The following is a 16,957-nucleotide window of genomic DNA, read 5'->3' as shown; positions in this document are numbered from 1 at the left end:
CATCCACACCGGCTATTTAGAGCATCCTCCTACAGGCCAACCGCCAATTAGAACAGCATGCCACCCTTCACCTCAAAAAACTATCCAATCTCCTGGTTTCCCACCTCCGGAAAGGCAACTCACTCACCCTTCACAACCTTTCCAGCAAACCTCAAACACCTCTCATTGCACACAAACCCAGTCTCTCCCATCTACTCAATCTCCCACTTCCAGCTCCACTCCCTCCAAAACCTCAAAATTCCGATCAACACAATCTGGCACCACAACACCTTAATTCAGTAGTTAACCTTTCCTCCAAACCTCTCTCCCAATCCGAAACCTCTGTCCTATCCAAAGGCCTCACCTTCAGCCCCACTCCCAGATTCAACCAAACAGCCCTCGTCAAAGATTTACTGTCCTAAACTCGTACTCTCTGCTGGAGGTATCACCTTGCCACGAAGAAAAATGATCCTAATCCTACCCCTAATGATCCAACTCCCCAAGACACTATCCAAATTGAAACCTGCCTGGAACAGTTCCGTCCTCCGTCACAGCGGGACCCACCTCCTCTTCCTCAAAATCACCCTCTCCAAACCTTCCAGGAATTTCTGACTTCCAGCCTTGCCTCTCAATCCTTCTTAAAAAACCTTAATCCTACTCCCAACATCACCACTGCTGAAGCCCAGGCTATCCGTGATCTGAAGGCTGACCGGTCCATCATCATTCTTCCGGCGGACAAGGGTTCCACGACCGTGGTACTTGATTGTCGGGAGTATGTGGCTGAGGGACTGCGTCAGCTTTCAGACAACACCACATACAAAGTTTGCCAAGGTAATCCCATTCCTGATGTCCAGGCAGAGCTTCAAGGAATCCTCAGAACCTTAGGCCCCCTACAAAACCTTTCACCTGACTCCATCAACCTCCTGACCCCACCGACACCCCGCACCCCTACCTTCTACCTTCTTCCTAAAATTCACAAACCCAATCATCCCGGCCGCCCCATTGTAGCTGGTTACCAAGCCCCCACAGAACGTATCTCTGCCTATGTAGATCAACACCTTCAACCCATTACATGCAGTCTCCCATCCTTCATCAAAGACACCAACCACTTTCTCAAACGCCTGGAATCCTTACCCAATCCGTTACCCCCAGAAACCATCCTTGTAACCATTGATGCCACTTCCTTATACACAAATATCCCGCACGTCCAGGGCCTCGCTGCGATAGAGCACTTCCTTTCACGCCGATCACCTGCCACCCTACCTAAAACCTCTTTCCTCATTACCTTAGCCAGCTTCATCCAGACCCACAACTTCTTCACTTTTGAAAACCAGACATACCAACAATTAAAGGGAACAGCCATGGGTACCAGGATGCCCCCTCATACGCCAACCTATTCATGGGTCGCTTAGAGGAAGCCTTCTTGGTTACCCAGGCCTGCCAACCCAAAGTTTGGTACAGATTTATTGATGACATCTTCATGATCTGGACTCACAGTGAAGAAGAACTCCAGAATTTCCTCTCCAACCTCAACTCCTTTGGTTCCATCAGATTCACCTGGTCCTACTCCATATCCCATGCCACTTTCCTTGATGTTGACCTTCACCTGTCCAATGGCCAGCTTCACACGTCCGTCCACATCAAACCCACCAACAAGCAACAGTACCTCCATTACGACAGCTGCCACCCATTCCACATCAAATGGTCCCTTCCCTACAGCCTAGGTCTTCGTGGCAAACGAATCTGCTCCAGTCCGGAATCCCTGAAGCATTACACCAACAACCTGACAACAGCTTTCGCATCCCGCAACTACCCTCCCGACCTGGTACAGAAGCAAATAACCAGAGCCACTTCCTCATCCTCTCAAACCCAGAACCTCCCACAGAAGAACCACAAAAGTGCCCCACTTGTGACAGGATACTTTCCGGGACTGGATCAGATTCTGAATGTGGCTCTCCAGCAGGGATACGACTTCCTCAAATCCTGCCCTGAAATGAGATCCATCCTTCATGAAATCCTCCCCACTCCACCAAGAGTGTCTTTCCGCCGTCCACCTAACCTACGTAACCTCTTAGTTCATCCCTATGAAATCCCCAAACCCCCTTCCCTACCCTCTGGCTCCTACCGTTGTAACCGCCCCCGGTGTAAAACCTGTCCCATGCACCCTCCCACCACCACCTACTCCAGTCCTGTAACCCGGAAGGTGTACACAATCAAAGGCAGAGCCACGTGTGAAAGCACCCACGTGATCTACCAACTGACCTGCCTACACTGTGATGCATTCTATGTGGGAATGACCAGCAACAAACTTTCCATTCGCATGAATGGACACAGGCAGACAGTGTTTGTTGGTAATGAGGATCACCCTGTGGCTAAACATGCCTTGGTGCACGACCAGCACATCTTGGCGCAGTGTTACACCGTCCGGGTTATCTGGATACTTCCTACTAACACCAACCTATCCGAACTCCGGAGATGGGAACTTGCTCTTCAATATATCCTCTCTTCCCGTTATCCACCAGGCCTCAATCTCCACTAATTTCAAGTTGCCGCCACTCATACCTCACCTGTCATTCAACAACATCTTTGCCTCTGCACTTCTGCCTCGACTGACATCTCTGCCCAAACTCTTGTCTTTAAATATGTCTGCTTGTGTCTGTATATGTGTGGATGGATATGTGTGTGTGTGTGCGCGCGCGAGTGTATACCCGTCCTTTTTTCCCCCTAAGGTAAGTCTTTCCGCTCCCGGGACTGGAATGACTCCTTACCCTCTCCCTTAAAACCCACGTCCTTTCGTCTTTCCCTCTCCTTCCCTCTTTCCTGATGAGGCAACAGTTTGTTGCGAAAGCTTGAATTTTGTGTGTATGTTTGTGTTCGTTTGTGTGTCTGTCGACCTGCCAGCACTTTCATTTGGTAAGTCACATCATCTTTGTTTTTAGGTATATTTTTCCTTCGTGGAATGTTTCCTTCTATTTTTATATATATATATATATATATATATATATATATATATATATATATATATATATATATATATATATATAAAGACATAACTAAAGCAAAAGGTAATGATACAATTAGAAAAGTCTTCATAGGATATAGAGCCTCATTTATGCGATTTAAAATGTTTACCCAATGAGATAACTTTGTATATTTTATGAAGAGTTACTTATAGTGTCAATATTTTCCGAGTTAGGATACAAAAACTGGTAGCAATTATTAAATTATTAAGCATAGCATACACTTTTAAAACATAATAGGGGTTTGAGTACAAAAACATTATGTCTCACACTAAGTTTAACTTAATTTTGTTTTCCTCTGGAATAACAACTCAAAATTTTGCTCTTATTATTATTATTATTATTATTATTATTTTGTCCAGATAGCCCACATTATGAAAAAAAGTTTTCCGAAATAGTCAATGAAATTCTTCAACTAAAATGGACTACATTACCTTACTGAAGAAATTTGCTAACTTTAATAAGATATTGTACTTACATGGGCATAAGAAAAGTTTGCAAAGTAGCAGCATGATGATGTTAACAGGCTATAACAATAAACCTCTTGCCTTGAAAGAAAGGTCCTATGAGCCTGAACAATCTAACAGGCATAGTCCGTATCAATTCAGGCAGGCTGGGAAAAAATCTTACCTTCATAGTCTCAGATGTTATTGAATTTAGCATATGTTAAAATGAAGGACAAAGTAAGGAACACATGTTTTCTGCAAAAAAATTTCTGCTCCAAGATACAGCCCGCCAACAATGACACTGCGCATACCATTTTGAAGATGTGGATTTTCATACCATTTTGAAGATGTGGATTTTGGAAAAAATCTTAAAATGCTGTCTCTCTGGAACACTTGAAACATAATTGCTTTATGATTACAAAGAGATCCTCCATGTGGACTTATCTGCCAAAGTTCTTTTACTATAGCATTCTGAACTTATTTCATAATTCATGAAAAGAATTTGTTTTCTTCAAAATACCAATCCATAAAATTTTGATTTTTTTCTGTTGATTAGTGCCATATAGTTCTACATACCCTCAAAAGGAGAGCTTCCACTTTTAGGCTGAACAGCTTTTATGAACAATTGAAATTTTTGCCATACATAAAACCTGTTTTAGTACCACATTATCACATAACAGGCTCACAAAAATCAAAACATAGCCTTATTTAACATAATTTTAGTTTTGAAAGATGAGAAAAAGACTCATTTTTCAAGAATTTTAAATAGTTCCAAAATGTATGTGAAAGGTCCAAAGACTTAAAGGTTTTAATTTATACAACTTCTGAGCACTCTGTGTTCCACTGCTTCAGTATCTTCCTTGTCTGCCCCCGGTAACTGAATGGTCAGCATGATGGACTGTCAATCCTCTGGGCCCAGGTTCAATTCCTGGCTGGGTTGGGGATTTTCTCCACCCAGGAACTGATTGTTGTGCTATCCTCATCATCATCCTATCATCCTCATCGACTGTAGGTCGCCCGAGTGGCGTCAAATTGAAAGACCAGCACCCAGCGAATGGTCCGCCCGACGGGGGCAGTATCTTTTTTTGGTACAATGTGATGCCTTCCTGTTGAACCAATAGGAACTGGAGCACTTACGAACTTCAAAACATTGTGAACAGGAAGTGAGCACTGATGGAGTTGTTGCTGTCCTTCAGCTGGAAACCTATATCCAGCAGCTAGTCCAAATGGTAGCATAAAGTTCACTATAATTTCGTTTAACTCATAACTGGTGTTCCATAATCTCTGCAATCCACAACTCATAGTCATACACACATGCCACAAACATCCCCCTTCAAAGATTGTGAATCTGAATATTACCTTACTGTTTCTGTGGTGTTGGTCAAACGAATGAAATTTCTTCTGTTTTGCTCTTTCAAGTGTGTGCAATATGAATTTGCCCATCACTTTGAGTCCAAAAATGTGTATTTTGACTTTCTTTTACAGGATTAGTTTGTTTGGACTATTATTCTTTTTTCTGCTCATGCAATTCTTCAATTTCCTCTTTGGGCAAAAGAAAGAGGGCTGTGGATGTGTAAGATTTCACGACTCTCATAAAATCCTCAGCATTCTGAATCACAGCTGTATTTGGTCTGCAAAGATTATGTTTTGTAGTATGGTGCTTCAGTACACTACACCATAACATGACCCCTTCCTGTGACCAGTAGCACTGTATACCCAGTCAGTTTCTGCAAACTACTTACTCAATTCAAACAGCTGGTAATGATTTTTAAAATTACTAGGAGCACAATCAGAAATAATAATGATCTTCTCGGCCCCTGTTTGCAGTTGAAGAATTTTGCGCATTGCTTGCAAAGCTTGGGCTGAGTCATGTTCTGTGCCATCACTCACTCATAACCGCAACACTTGTGGTCTTGTTTTGAAAATATGTAAAAATTGAAACCTGGTCATTACTTCAATGATACCCTTGTACTTCTTTTGGGAGAATTACAGACCAGTTCTCAGCAAAATCACAGTGAAGCACTAAACCTAGTTCTTCAGCCTGTACACACCCTTTCACTTCTGCAATGTGCTGTTGTTGCAATTTCTTCAGATGCTGGTGTGTTACTACTTTCACTGACCATTTACCAGGTTCATCAATGAAACTGTCCTTTATTTTCCTTCAATGTCGCATATGTAATTTTTGCAGAGTTATCTACTACGTCTTCCAGGCCAAGTGTCTGTAAAGACATTCCTCCTTTTCCAGGGCAGTCAGCTTCTTGAAACAAACAAGTCTCTTGTTTTACGTCACAGACTAATTACATCACACACACAACCAAGTAAGGTCTTCAAAGTTACCACACAAAGTTCAAAATTCGCGCAGTAAACACATAAACAGACATCTCTAGATGGGTGTGGAACTACCCTCTTAGGTAGTAGTGCATAAAATTGTGATCTTCCAGTATGATAAGTTGTATAGTTGCTCTTATGAATCGCAAAAGTTTCTTTAATACTGTGAGTCATGTACCTCTTCGCTTTCACAACTTTTTGACCTTCAACTGTTACAGTTCTAATGTCGTCCTTGTTGGCACTCTCACGAGAACAGTCCCAATTATCTTCCAGATAAAATGACTGCACTATTTGAACTTGAGCTGCTTCTACAGAATACCATAATAGGGATCTGGTCTTCCAAAGACTCCTTTTACAGACCTCACATTTCTTGATTTGTCTACCATTTACTTTGATACTGATGGAATGTGATTAAAAAAAATTTTTTTTTGAAAATTTTTCTGGAATAACAGTTAAAACTGCCATCTTTTCATTGTAAGGTGCACAATATTCAACAGCTGAATTGATATTTGTGAAAAATTCCTGGCAAGAGGTGCAAGAGTGCATTGGTTCATTTTCTTCTGAAGATGGAATTTCTACTGTGAAGAGTGTGGTCAGTTTTGCTGTAGTGTATTCATCCACACTTTAGTCATTTCTCTGTGCTTTCTTGATGCATAGAGCTTACGACTTGACTTCACTGACCACAGTTTCTTAACAAGACTAACACCTACCTCTGTAGCTGACTGATTCAGGGTATTTAATTCTTCCTCTACTGATGCAAAATCTGCATCATATGAACCATTGGAGGCTTCACTCTTTTCAGATACTATCATTGTTGTTATTCTGTCAAAACATTTAGAACACAAAAGTCGTCACTGGAAACACCTTCACTTTGAAACAGTCTTCAAATGAGAACACTTTATTACCAACCTGAACAAAGTCTGGTTTTTTGTTTCTCTTAAATATCACTCTTTTATGGATGTGCAAATAGTCAGCACACTCCACTCTCCTATGGACCCAATCAGAAAACATTTTGAACAGCCCTTTCCACAAAACACTGCAACTGTGTCCACTGGCAAATTCCTCACGAAAACACAGAACCCACTGGATGGACTCAGCTTTCTTAAAAGCCTCTTCAGTAAACAAGTTAGCACTGAACGACTACAATACAGAAACTTACTATGAACAAACATGACAAAGAAACTGACAAGAAACTACAACAAAGTGTAAGAAATATCTGCAACAATGAAAGTGAAAAGAAATAAATGCAACAAAGAAAGTGATAAGAAATAAATGCAACAAAGAAAGTGATAAGAAATAAATGCAACAAAGAAAGTGATAAGAAATAAATGCAACAAAGAAAGTGATAAAAAATAACTGCAACAAAGACAATAGAAATAAACATTGTAACAAAGAAATTAGTAAGAAACAACTTCAGTGAAGAGACACATTACCCTTGAAAGTTAAAAAAAAGATTTTTTAAAAATAAAACCTGTCCAACTTAAAAGTAGAAGCTCTCCTTTACAGAGAATATAGTACTACATGGTACCAACCAACAGAAAAAAAATCTAACTTTCCTGGATTGGCATTTTTAAAAAAATGGAGGATACCATTGAAATCAAAAAGCAATTATTTTTCAAATAAAAAAACTCTAGAATTCATTGTCCCAGGAAGGGGAAACTTTATTGACACATTCCTGGGGTCAGATACATCACATGATCACACTGACAGAACCACAGGCACATAGACACAGGCAACAGAGCATGCACAATGTCGGCACTAGTACAGTGTATATCCACCTTTCGCAGCAATGCAGGCTGCTATTCTCCCATGGAGACGATCATAGAGATGCTGGATGTTGTCCTGTGGAACGGCTTGCCATGCCATTTCCACCTGGCGCCTCAGTTGGACCAGCGTTCGTGCTGGACGTGCAGACCGCGTGAGACGACGCTTCATCCAGTCCCAAACATGCTCAATGGGGGACAGATCCGGAGATCTTGCTGGCCAGGGTAGTTGACTTACACCTTCTAGAGCACGTTGGGTGGCACGGGATACATGCGGACGTGCATTGTCCTGTTGGAACAGCAAGTTCCCTTGCCGGTCTAGGAATGGTAGAACGATGGGTTCGATGACGGTTTGGATGTACCGTGCACTATTCAGTGTCCCCTCGACGATCACCAGTGGTGTACGGCCAGTGCAGGAGATCGCTCCCCACACCATGATGCCGGGTGTTGGCCCTGTGTGCCTCGGTCGTATGCAGTCCTGATTGTGGCGCTCACCTGCACGGCGCCAAACACGCATACGACCATCATTGGCACCAAGGCAGAAGCGACTCTCATCGCTGACGACGACATGTCTCCATTCGTCCCTCCATTCACGCCTGTCGCGACACCACTGGAGGCGGGCTGCACGATGTTGGGGCGTGAGCGGAAGACGGCCTAATGGTGTGCGGGACCGTAGCCACCGTAGCTTCATGGAGACGGTTGCGAATGGTCCTCGCCGATACCCCAGGAGCAACAGTGTCCCTAATTTGCTGGGAAGTGGCGGTGCGGTCCCCTACGGCACTGCGTAGGATCCTACGGTCTTGGCGTGCATCCGTGCGTCGCTGCGGTCCGGTCCCAGGTCGACGGGCACGTGCACCTTCCGCCGACCACTGGCGACAACATCGATGTACTGTGGAGACCTCACGCCCCACGTGTTGAGCAATTCGGCGGTACGTCCACCCGGCCTCCCGCATGCCCACTATACGCCCTCGCTCAAAGTCCGTCAACTGCACATACGGTTCACGTCCACGCTGTCGCGGCATGCTACCAGTGTTAAAGACTGCGATGGAGCTCCGTATGCCACGGCAAACTGGCTGACACTGACGGCGGCGGTGCACAAATGCTGCGCAGCTAGCGCCATTCGACGGCCAACACCGCGGTTCCTGGTGTGTCCGCTGTGCCGTGCGTGTGATCATTGCTTGTACAGCCCTCTCGCAGTGTCCGGAGCAAGTATGGTGGGTCTGACACACCGGTGTCAATGTGTTCTTTTTACCATTTCCAGGAGTGTAGCACATTAATATTTAGCTTTTACTGATTACAGAAACCTTTCATACAGCCTTGAGGCTGTAGTGTGCCAGAAATCTCACACAACTCTTTCTTCAGATTATAAAAATACTATGTAGTGTAAATAAAACAAAACTGCAACTGGAATATAGCTTAGTAATTTAGTTACCTGAAGAAACTGAAACCACATATAGCATCTGATATTAACTACTAGATTTACTTTAAAAAATTACAGGAGTTGTGAATAATCTTGAATAGAGCTCATTCTTTATGATACATATTGATCTCACCACTGTATCCACTGCTCAAAACAATGTTTTAAAAGTCAATTGTTGAAATAATGGAAAGCTACCATGACAATCCAGTAACAATCTTGAACAAAGTTTCCTTCATCCTTTTCTTGTTTGTTTGGACAATGAAAAGAGGCAAGAAAAATAATGTACACAATAGTAAGACAAAATTCTCTCTCAGTAGTTTTTGTTAAAGCATGCTCCTGATCTGCCACATTTAACACAGAATTTGATGTATATCCTCAACTCGTCCAATGACAAATGTGACTGATAGCACTACCGGTTACAAAAACAAAATTTTAAATTAGTAAAAATCAGATATACCATGGTTTGTGCACTACAGGTTTAGAGGAAAACCTCAACTCAGGCTGCTTAAGTTTACATTACTCTGCTCCAGGTTCATGATAGCAAATGAAACAGATGATAATGTGTTTACATTTGAGATTTAAATAAATTTTAGGTTATTGTGTCTTGAATGAAGTGTACAGTTGTTGTGAGTTACCTGATAAGTTTTCAGTTTAACCAACACAGTATGTTCATGAGAGTAGTCAGATTATGATATTTACATACAGTCATGCACATAACAACAGACTTATGGCTCCACACCTGTATCAAAATATGTTCCTAGATGAAAGATACCACCTTTCATGGTATTTATTTCAATACGTCTGAGACAGGATATCTACCATCGCAAATGGTGAATCAAGGTAGACCGACATTTGCTTGTACCCCTGAATACAAAGACTGCATCATGCAAGCTGTCTATGAAGATCCAGTGCATGTGAAACTTGTTACAGGACAGAATGGAGGGCATTTCACGTATTCACATTATCTTCAATGTGTCTAGAGTCTTCCATTGATGATCACTGACCAAAGAACAATTTGTGCTGATGGTTTATTGCATGAACTGCCAATCTATAGTCTGTATCTTCCATTTTATTTACAAAAAAATGGCTCTGAGCAATGTGGGACTTAACAGCTGAGGTCATCAGTCCCCTAGACTTAGAACTACTTAAACGTAACTAACCTAAGGATATCACACACATCCATGCTCAAGGCAGGATTTGAACCTGCGACCGTAGCAGCAGTGCGATCCCGGGCTTTAGCACCTAGAACCGCTCGGCCACAATGGCCGGCATTTTCTTTACAGATGAGGTGACTTTTGAAAGAGGTGAAAGAGCAAATTTTCATTACATATATCTGTAGACGTATGAAAATATCTGATGCAATTTAAGCTGAACATCAGCAGCAATTTAAGATTAATTTGTTGCAGAAATGCTGGTTCACTGCTGGGTAGATCCAAACGTTCTTCCATCACATCTTGAAGATGTGGTGTACAAGAACATATTTGGAACCCTCTTCCCAATTTGTCACTATAATAAGAGGAAAGATATGGTTTGCATGTAATGGAACTCGAGTACATTTTGGTCATATTGTTTGAGATACTCTAGATGATATCTACCATGACAGACAGACAGTTACAAGAAGATTAGTTTTATGGCCTGCACATTCAACTGACCTCAATCCTTTCGAGTAACTGTCAGACAATTGAAACAACTGGTTGTGCAGTCATGAAAGGTTGTGAAACCATCTGACATTGCCCTTGGTTTCTTCAAAATAGTGTGACAATACATAAACCAATAAATTAATTCATATGTTGAAGCAAATGGACATTTTTATTGTCTGTTACAAATTTCTGCTTTGAGAACTATATAAAACACTCCATCATCAATAACTTTTAAGAAAATGAAGGACTTTGGAACATTATGTTCCCATGGACTCTTTAAGGAATGACAAAGACATAATGACTCATTTTTCTAGTTTTTGTCCAAGGAATACTGCTCCTCCTCCTCCTCCTCCTCGTCTTCTGCCCCCCCCCCCCCCCCACCTCTCCCCCAAAAAATTGTGTACTCCCTGTATGAAAATTGACCTGAGACACAAACAGTGAAGAAACCTGTCACATGTTACCATTTAGAATAGCACTTTCTGAAGGTATCACATCAAATGTAGTGTATTTTATTGTGCAATTATTATGAAAATATTAATACATACCTTTCAGAAAATCAGGCACAGTTTCTTCATCAATCATGCCACCTTCTTCTAAAGCATCTAAATCTGCTGCTTGAGTGAGCTTATCCCAAGGAATGTAAGATACTCCTAAATCAACTTCCCAGTAATCCTTCCACTCTTTCCCCTTCACTCCTTTACCTGGGGCCCACGCAAGCTAAAAATGAAATTCACACTTTAAAACTCATCTATGTACATGAAAGACTATAATGTAATGAAATACTACAAAGCAGGGCATGACCCATGCTTTTAAGTAAAATTCTTGGTTCATTTGCGATTTAAGCTCGATCATAATAGGAGCACTCCAAAATTATGAGAGTTTAAAAATCCCAACTCATTGGGAATCCTGATTAAATTCCAGAAGACAACAAACTTCAAATGATGTGTTGCACACATATCTTCCAAATAATCATCATACAGTTGTTTGCATTTGAGTAACAGCACATTAAAACAATTGGGAAAGTTGGAACTCCTAGCAGTAATGAAGTCTGATCAGCAGTTAGGTGTATTAGTGTGATTGTGTAACACATTGCAAATTGTGTGAAACATATGACTATACAAAATTTATTACATGAGAAATGATGCCATGGCACCATGAATTGGGGAAAGCCAGTCAAATTTTCATGATGAAAAATGTGACATGCTTTGAATATAAATTGGCAATTTCAATTTCATGGTGTGTACAACCAGGAAAGTGAAATTTTCACCCTGGATCATTTATCCTTTCAGGAAGTTTCAATTCCAAAACAGTTCAAAATTTTAAACGTTATGAAGTGCAGGGGGCAATTTTTCCTAGTTTGTAGTCTTTACCACATGGTGCAGTTTCACCATTAAGTTTACTCACATTCAATGTGGCTGACTACCTCACCTGCCAAAGCTATCATAGTGAACGGCCTACAGCAATTTGTTTGGCAGTAAAATGCTGTTGCAGGTGCAGATGTATCTTATAATAACTGAGAGTTTTTTCAGCATAATAATGACAACACACTAAGCACTTTAACTGAAGCTGTAATCCTCTCTTTCTGCACTTTAGTACAAATAGTAATGGATCATAGACCGAGGAGAAACGAATAAAATGAGGAGGCACCTGGTAGAATTTTGCACACAGTACAATTTAATCATTGCTCGTACTTGAATTAAGAACCATGGAAGGGGTTAGTATATGTGGAAGAGATCTGAAGACACTGGAAGGTTTCAGACAGAAAAAGAATGAGATTTTGAAATGACATTTTAAATTGTAAAACATTTTCTGAATCTGTAGACTTTGACCATATTTCATTGGTTATGAAGCGTAAGTTAAAACTTGAAAATTGCAAAGAGGTAGGAAAATAAGGAGATGAGACCTGGATAAATTGAAAGAACTGATGTTGTTGAAAAGTTTGAAAAATAGAATTAAGCAATGAGTAACTAAAACAGGGGATAGTAGTAGCGAAATAGAAGGATGGGTAGCTTTCAGATACAAAATAGTGAAAGCAAATGAGGATCGCACGAAGAATAAGAGAAGACCCAGTAGAAATAAATGGATAACAAACAAGATACTGAATTTAACTGACAAAAGGAGAAATATAAAAATGCTGCAAATGAAGTAGACAAAAAGGAATATAGATCTAAAAAAAATGAGATTGACAGAAAGTGCAAAGTGGCACAGCAGGAATGGCTAGAGGAGAAATGCAAAGCTATAGAAGCATGCATGAAGGAAAATCAAAGAGGCCTTTGGTGAAATGTGAAGCATTGGTACGAATATTAAGATCTCAGATGACAAGCCTGTACTAAGTAAAGAAGGGGAGACTGAGAGATGGAAGGAATATATAGAAGATTTATACAAGGTATACAAGGTTGTAGACAGTATCATAGAAAGGTAAGAAGTAGCAGATGAGTATGTGATGGGAGACAGGACAGAGCGTGAAGAATCTCACTGAGCATTGAAAGATCTAAATCAATACAAGAGCTCTGGAATAAACAACATTTCCTCAGAATTATTTAGAACTTTAGAGGAACCAGCCATGACAAAACAATTCTACCTGGTGTGCTAGATATATGAGGCATGTGAAATACTTAATTTTTTTGTAAATATGAATGCAATTCCAATTTCAAAGAAAGTAAGCAGTGACGTGTAAACATTATCGAACTATCAGTTTAATAAATCACAACTGCGAAGTACTGACACAAATTATTCACAGAAGAGTGAAAAAAATCTGATAAAAGCCGATCTTGGCCAAGTGAGTTTGGGTTCCTGAGACATACAGAAACACGTAACACAATACTGACCCTATGATTTCTCTTAGAAGATATGTTGAAGAAAGGCAAACTTAAGTTTATAGCATTTGTAGATTTAGTTAAAGATTTTGACGAAGTTGAGTGCACTACACTCTTTGAAACTCTGAAGGCAGTAGGGTTAACATACGGGGAGTAGGGGGTTCACAACTTGTACAGAAAGCAGACTGAGAGCTACAGGAAATGAAAGGGAAACAGTGGTCGAGAAGGGAGGGAGGGAGGGAAAGGGGGGGGGGGGAAGAGAGAGAGAGAGAGAGAGAGAGAGAGAGAGAGAGAGAGAGAGAGAGAGAGAGAGAGAAGGGGGGGGGATTGTAGCCTGTCCCCAATATTACAAAAAGTGTACATAGAGCAAGCAGTTAAGGAAACCAAGCAGACATTAGGAAAAGCAACTGAGGTTCACGGAGACGAAATAAAAACTTTGAGGTTTGCTGATGGCATTGTAATTCTGACAGCGACAGCAAAAGAACTTGGAAAATCAGTTGAAGGGAATGGATAAGATCTGAGTAGTAGATGAGTTTTGTTATCTGGGAAACAAAATAACAAACAATTGCCAAAATAGAGAGAATATAACATTCAGAATGGCAACAGAAAGAGAAGCATTTCTGAAAAAGAGAAAGAATACTGAACATAAAATAACATTTTTGGAAGTCTTTTCTGAAGGTATTTGTATTGTGTGCAGCCTAGTTAGGCAGTGAAACATGAGCTATAAACAGTTTATATAAGGGAATACAAGCTTTTGAAATGTGGTGCTACAAAAGAATGTTGAAAATCAGATGGGTAGATCGAATAACTAATGAGGTGGCTGTGAATTAAATTGGGTATGAAAGAAATTTGTGGAAGAACTTTACCAGAAGTATGGCTAGATTGATGGGACACATCCGGACTCATTAAGGAATCATCAATTTATTAATGAAGGGAAGTGTTGGGAGCAAATATTGTAGAGGGTTACCAAGGAATGGCTACAGTAAGTGAATGAAGCTTGCAGTAGTCATGCATATATGAAGAGGCCTGCACATGACAGACTATCATCGTGAGCTGCATCAAACCAATGTTTGGACTGAAGATCACTGCACTGAGGAGCCAAGCGAGATAATTAAAAGGCCCTGTCAGGTCAAGCACTGCCTACTGAGCACCTGTATGTAAGCATCGTGTCTGATCACCTGCAGCCATTCATGTCCACTGTGCATTCTGATGGACTTGGGCAATTCCAGCAGGACAATGTGACACCCCACATGTCTACAACTGCTACACAGTGGCTCCAGGAATTCTCTTCTAAGTTTAAACACTTCTGCTGGTCAACAAACTCCCCATACATGAACATCATTGAACATATCTGGGATGCCTTACAATGTGCTGCTCAGAAGAGATCTCGAGCCCCTCGTACTCTTACGGATTTATGGACCACCCTGCAGGATTCATGGTGTCAATTCTCTCCAGCACTACTTCAGACATGCCACGTCATGTTGAGGCATTTTGCATGCTCACGGAGACCCTACATTATATTAGGCAGGTGCTACAGTTTCTTTGGCACTTCAGTGTATAATGTGCCTTTTGTGGGTTTCTGGAAGGCTTTATAGATCCCTCACATTGCAAGCACTTTTTTAAACAATTTGAAAAATGAAACAAAATACACTCAATTAACAATGGTTACTCTGAAATTACAATCCTTCACAACTGCATGCGCCAGCATAATGATCATGTACCCTGTGAGTATCACCAATCTCTTCCAGTATCACAACACATGTATTACATTTTAACAGTTTGAGGAAAAAGAAATTGAACATTTCAGTGCCACGTTGACAAAAATACCAGGCAACACACTTCTAAGTCAATGGTTAATGACTTTGTTTACACTAAAACTACCATTTTATTTGCAAATTTCTATTTATTGGATCTACATTAATAGCCAGTTTCGTGCCAATAGGTCACTTTAATGAGCCAACAAATGTAAATCAGTGTATGAATGCAAAAAGAAAATGTTTAACAGAGGGTTTGAAAAGAATTGTTGTGAAGCAAAGAGCTTTTGAATGAAAGTGTGGTTACATAGAAAAATGAAATGCATATGTACGATACCTGAAAAACAAAACTTTTCATTTTCATGTTTATTATTTCTACACAGCTAATCAGCTCATGTTCCTGGCGTATTCCCCTTATATACCAGGACACAATTTTTCTTCTTGTAAGAATGCTTGTAATGGAAATTTGTGACTATTAAGCCAGATTAACGGTAAGAGTTAAAAAGCATGTACAATAATGTATACAATCCACACTTTCTGTAATCCTTCAAGTTTTGTGGTTAAAACTGCGAAACTTTTTTGAGTAAATCACTCTGTTTTTTTAAAAAAGAGAGAGAGGCAAATATCTGATCTGGTACAGAAAAATTGCACTAACTTAATCATACATTCTTTAAAGGAAAACTTCATCCCCTGAATGTTAGTTCCAACTTTCACAATCATTTTATTATTACTGGACTTGAGAAGTATATACTAAATAACATCGTTGTGTCAGTTCTGCAGTCCATATGCCTTACATGCTAGACTACTACATTCCTTTCACTGAAGCTGTTCAAAAACTGAATATGAGGCTTGTCCAGATATTAAGAATACGCAATTGTTTACAAATTGAAAAGACAATATATTTGTGAAAAACTTACAAATTCACAAATTTACATGAAATATTGTTTTTCAACAGTGTCAGCTTCATTTCCAATCCATGAGCTGAGGGATGAGATTCCTTATACCTTTTTCAAAAAGTCTCCCTTCACCACTTTGGCGAATTGTTTGACAGTACTCTGGACCTCAGTGTCAATAGAAACAACTTCAGGGACCTGAAGATGCCAGATCAGAGCTGTGAATGGGGTAGCTGATGATGTCCCAACTATTGGCTACGTGTGGACGTACATTGTCACGCAACATGCACAATCCATTTGATACCATCCCCTTGTTTTGTCCTGTGTTGTCCTCCAAAGTTCTTTTAAGCTTTCACAGTACTGCACAGTATCAACTGTTTCCCCTGGGCAAAAAATTCAGAGAGGAGAAACCTTTTTACAGTCCCATAAAACTGAGGCCATGATTTTTAAGGTCAGAACAAGGGTTTTGAATTTTGCACTGACAGAGAGGAGGGATGTCGCCAATGCATGGATAGTCTTTTCACCTCAGGGCTCTAGTGGATCACCCATTTTTCATCACCAGTAACAGTAGTCAAGGAATTGTTCATATTCCAGTTTGAACCGATTGTGAAGTATCCCTGAAGATACAATACTGTTGATTTCGTATTGATGGGTAAATTGTTTTGGTATTCAATTCTCACATAATTTTTGAAAACCATATGTTTCAGTAATGACTTAATGCAGAGACATTGTGTTCATCTTGTCTAAAGTCAATTGAAAAGGCAATATATTTAGGAAAAATTTCATGTCATCGGTCATAATTGACGGACACCCACTCCTTTGCTCATAATGAACAATCATTCTGCCAATTTTAAACTCGCAATATCACTTGAAAATATCAGTATGATTCAACACACCA

The 16,957-nt window shown here is 40.4% G+C and overlaps 1 protein-coding gene across 1 annotated transcript in view; it reads right to left on the bottom strand.

The window, feature by feature from the left end:
* The window catches only part of LOC126183192 (uncharacterized), a 192,306-nt gene that overhangs the window by 62,117 nt on the left and 113,232 nt on the right, over window positions 1–16,957 (bottom strand). The window contains exon 12 of the mRNA XM_049924935.1: window positions 11,142–11,313. Coding sequence (XP_049780892.1) covers window positions 11,142–11,313 — 172 coding nt within the window. The remainder of the gene's footprint in view (window positions 1–11,141; window positions 11,314–16,957) is intronic.

This window comes from Schistocerca cancellata, chromosome 4 (genome assembly GCF_023864275.1).
Source record: "Schistocerca cancellata isolate TAMUIC-IGC-003103 chromosome 4, iqSchCanc2.1, whole genome shotgun sequence".
In the NCBI taxonomy this organism is placed as follows: Eukaryota; Metazoa; Arthropoda; class Insecta; order Orthoptera; family Acrididae; genus Schistocerca; species Schistocerca cancellata.
Note: the sequence above shows the minus strand (reverse complement) of the source record. Positions and strands in the feature narration are given on the sequence as shown.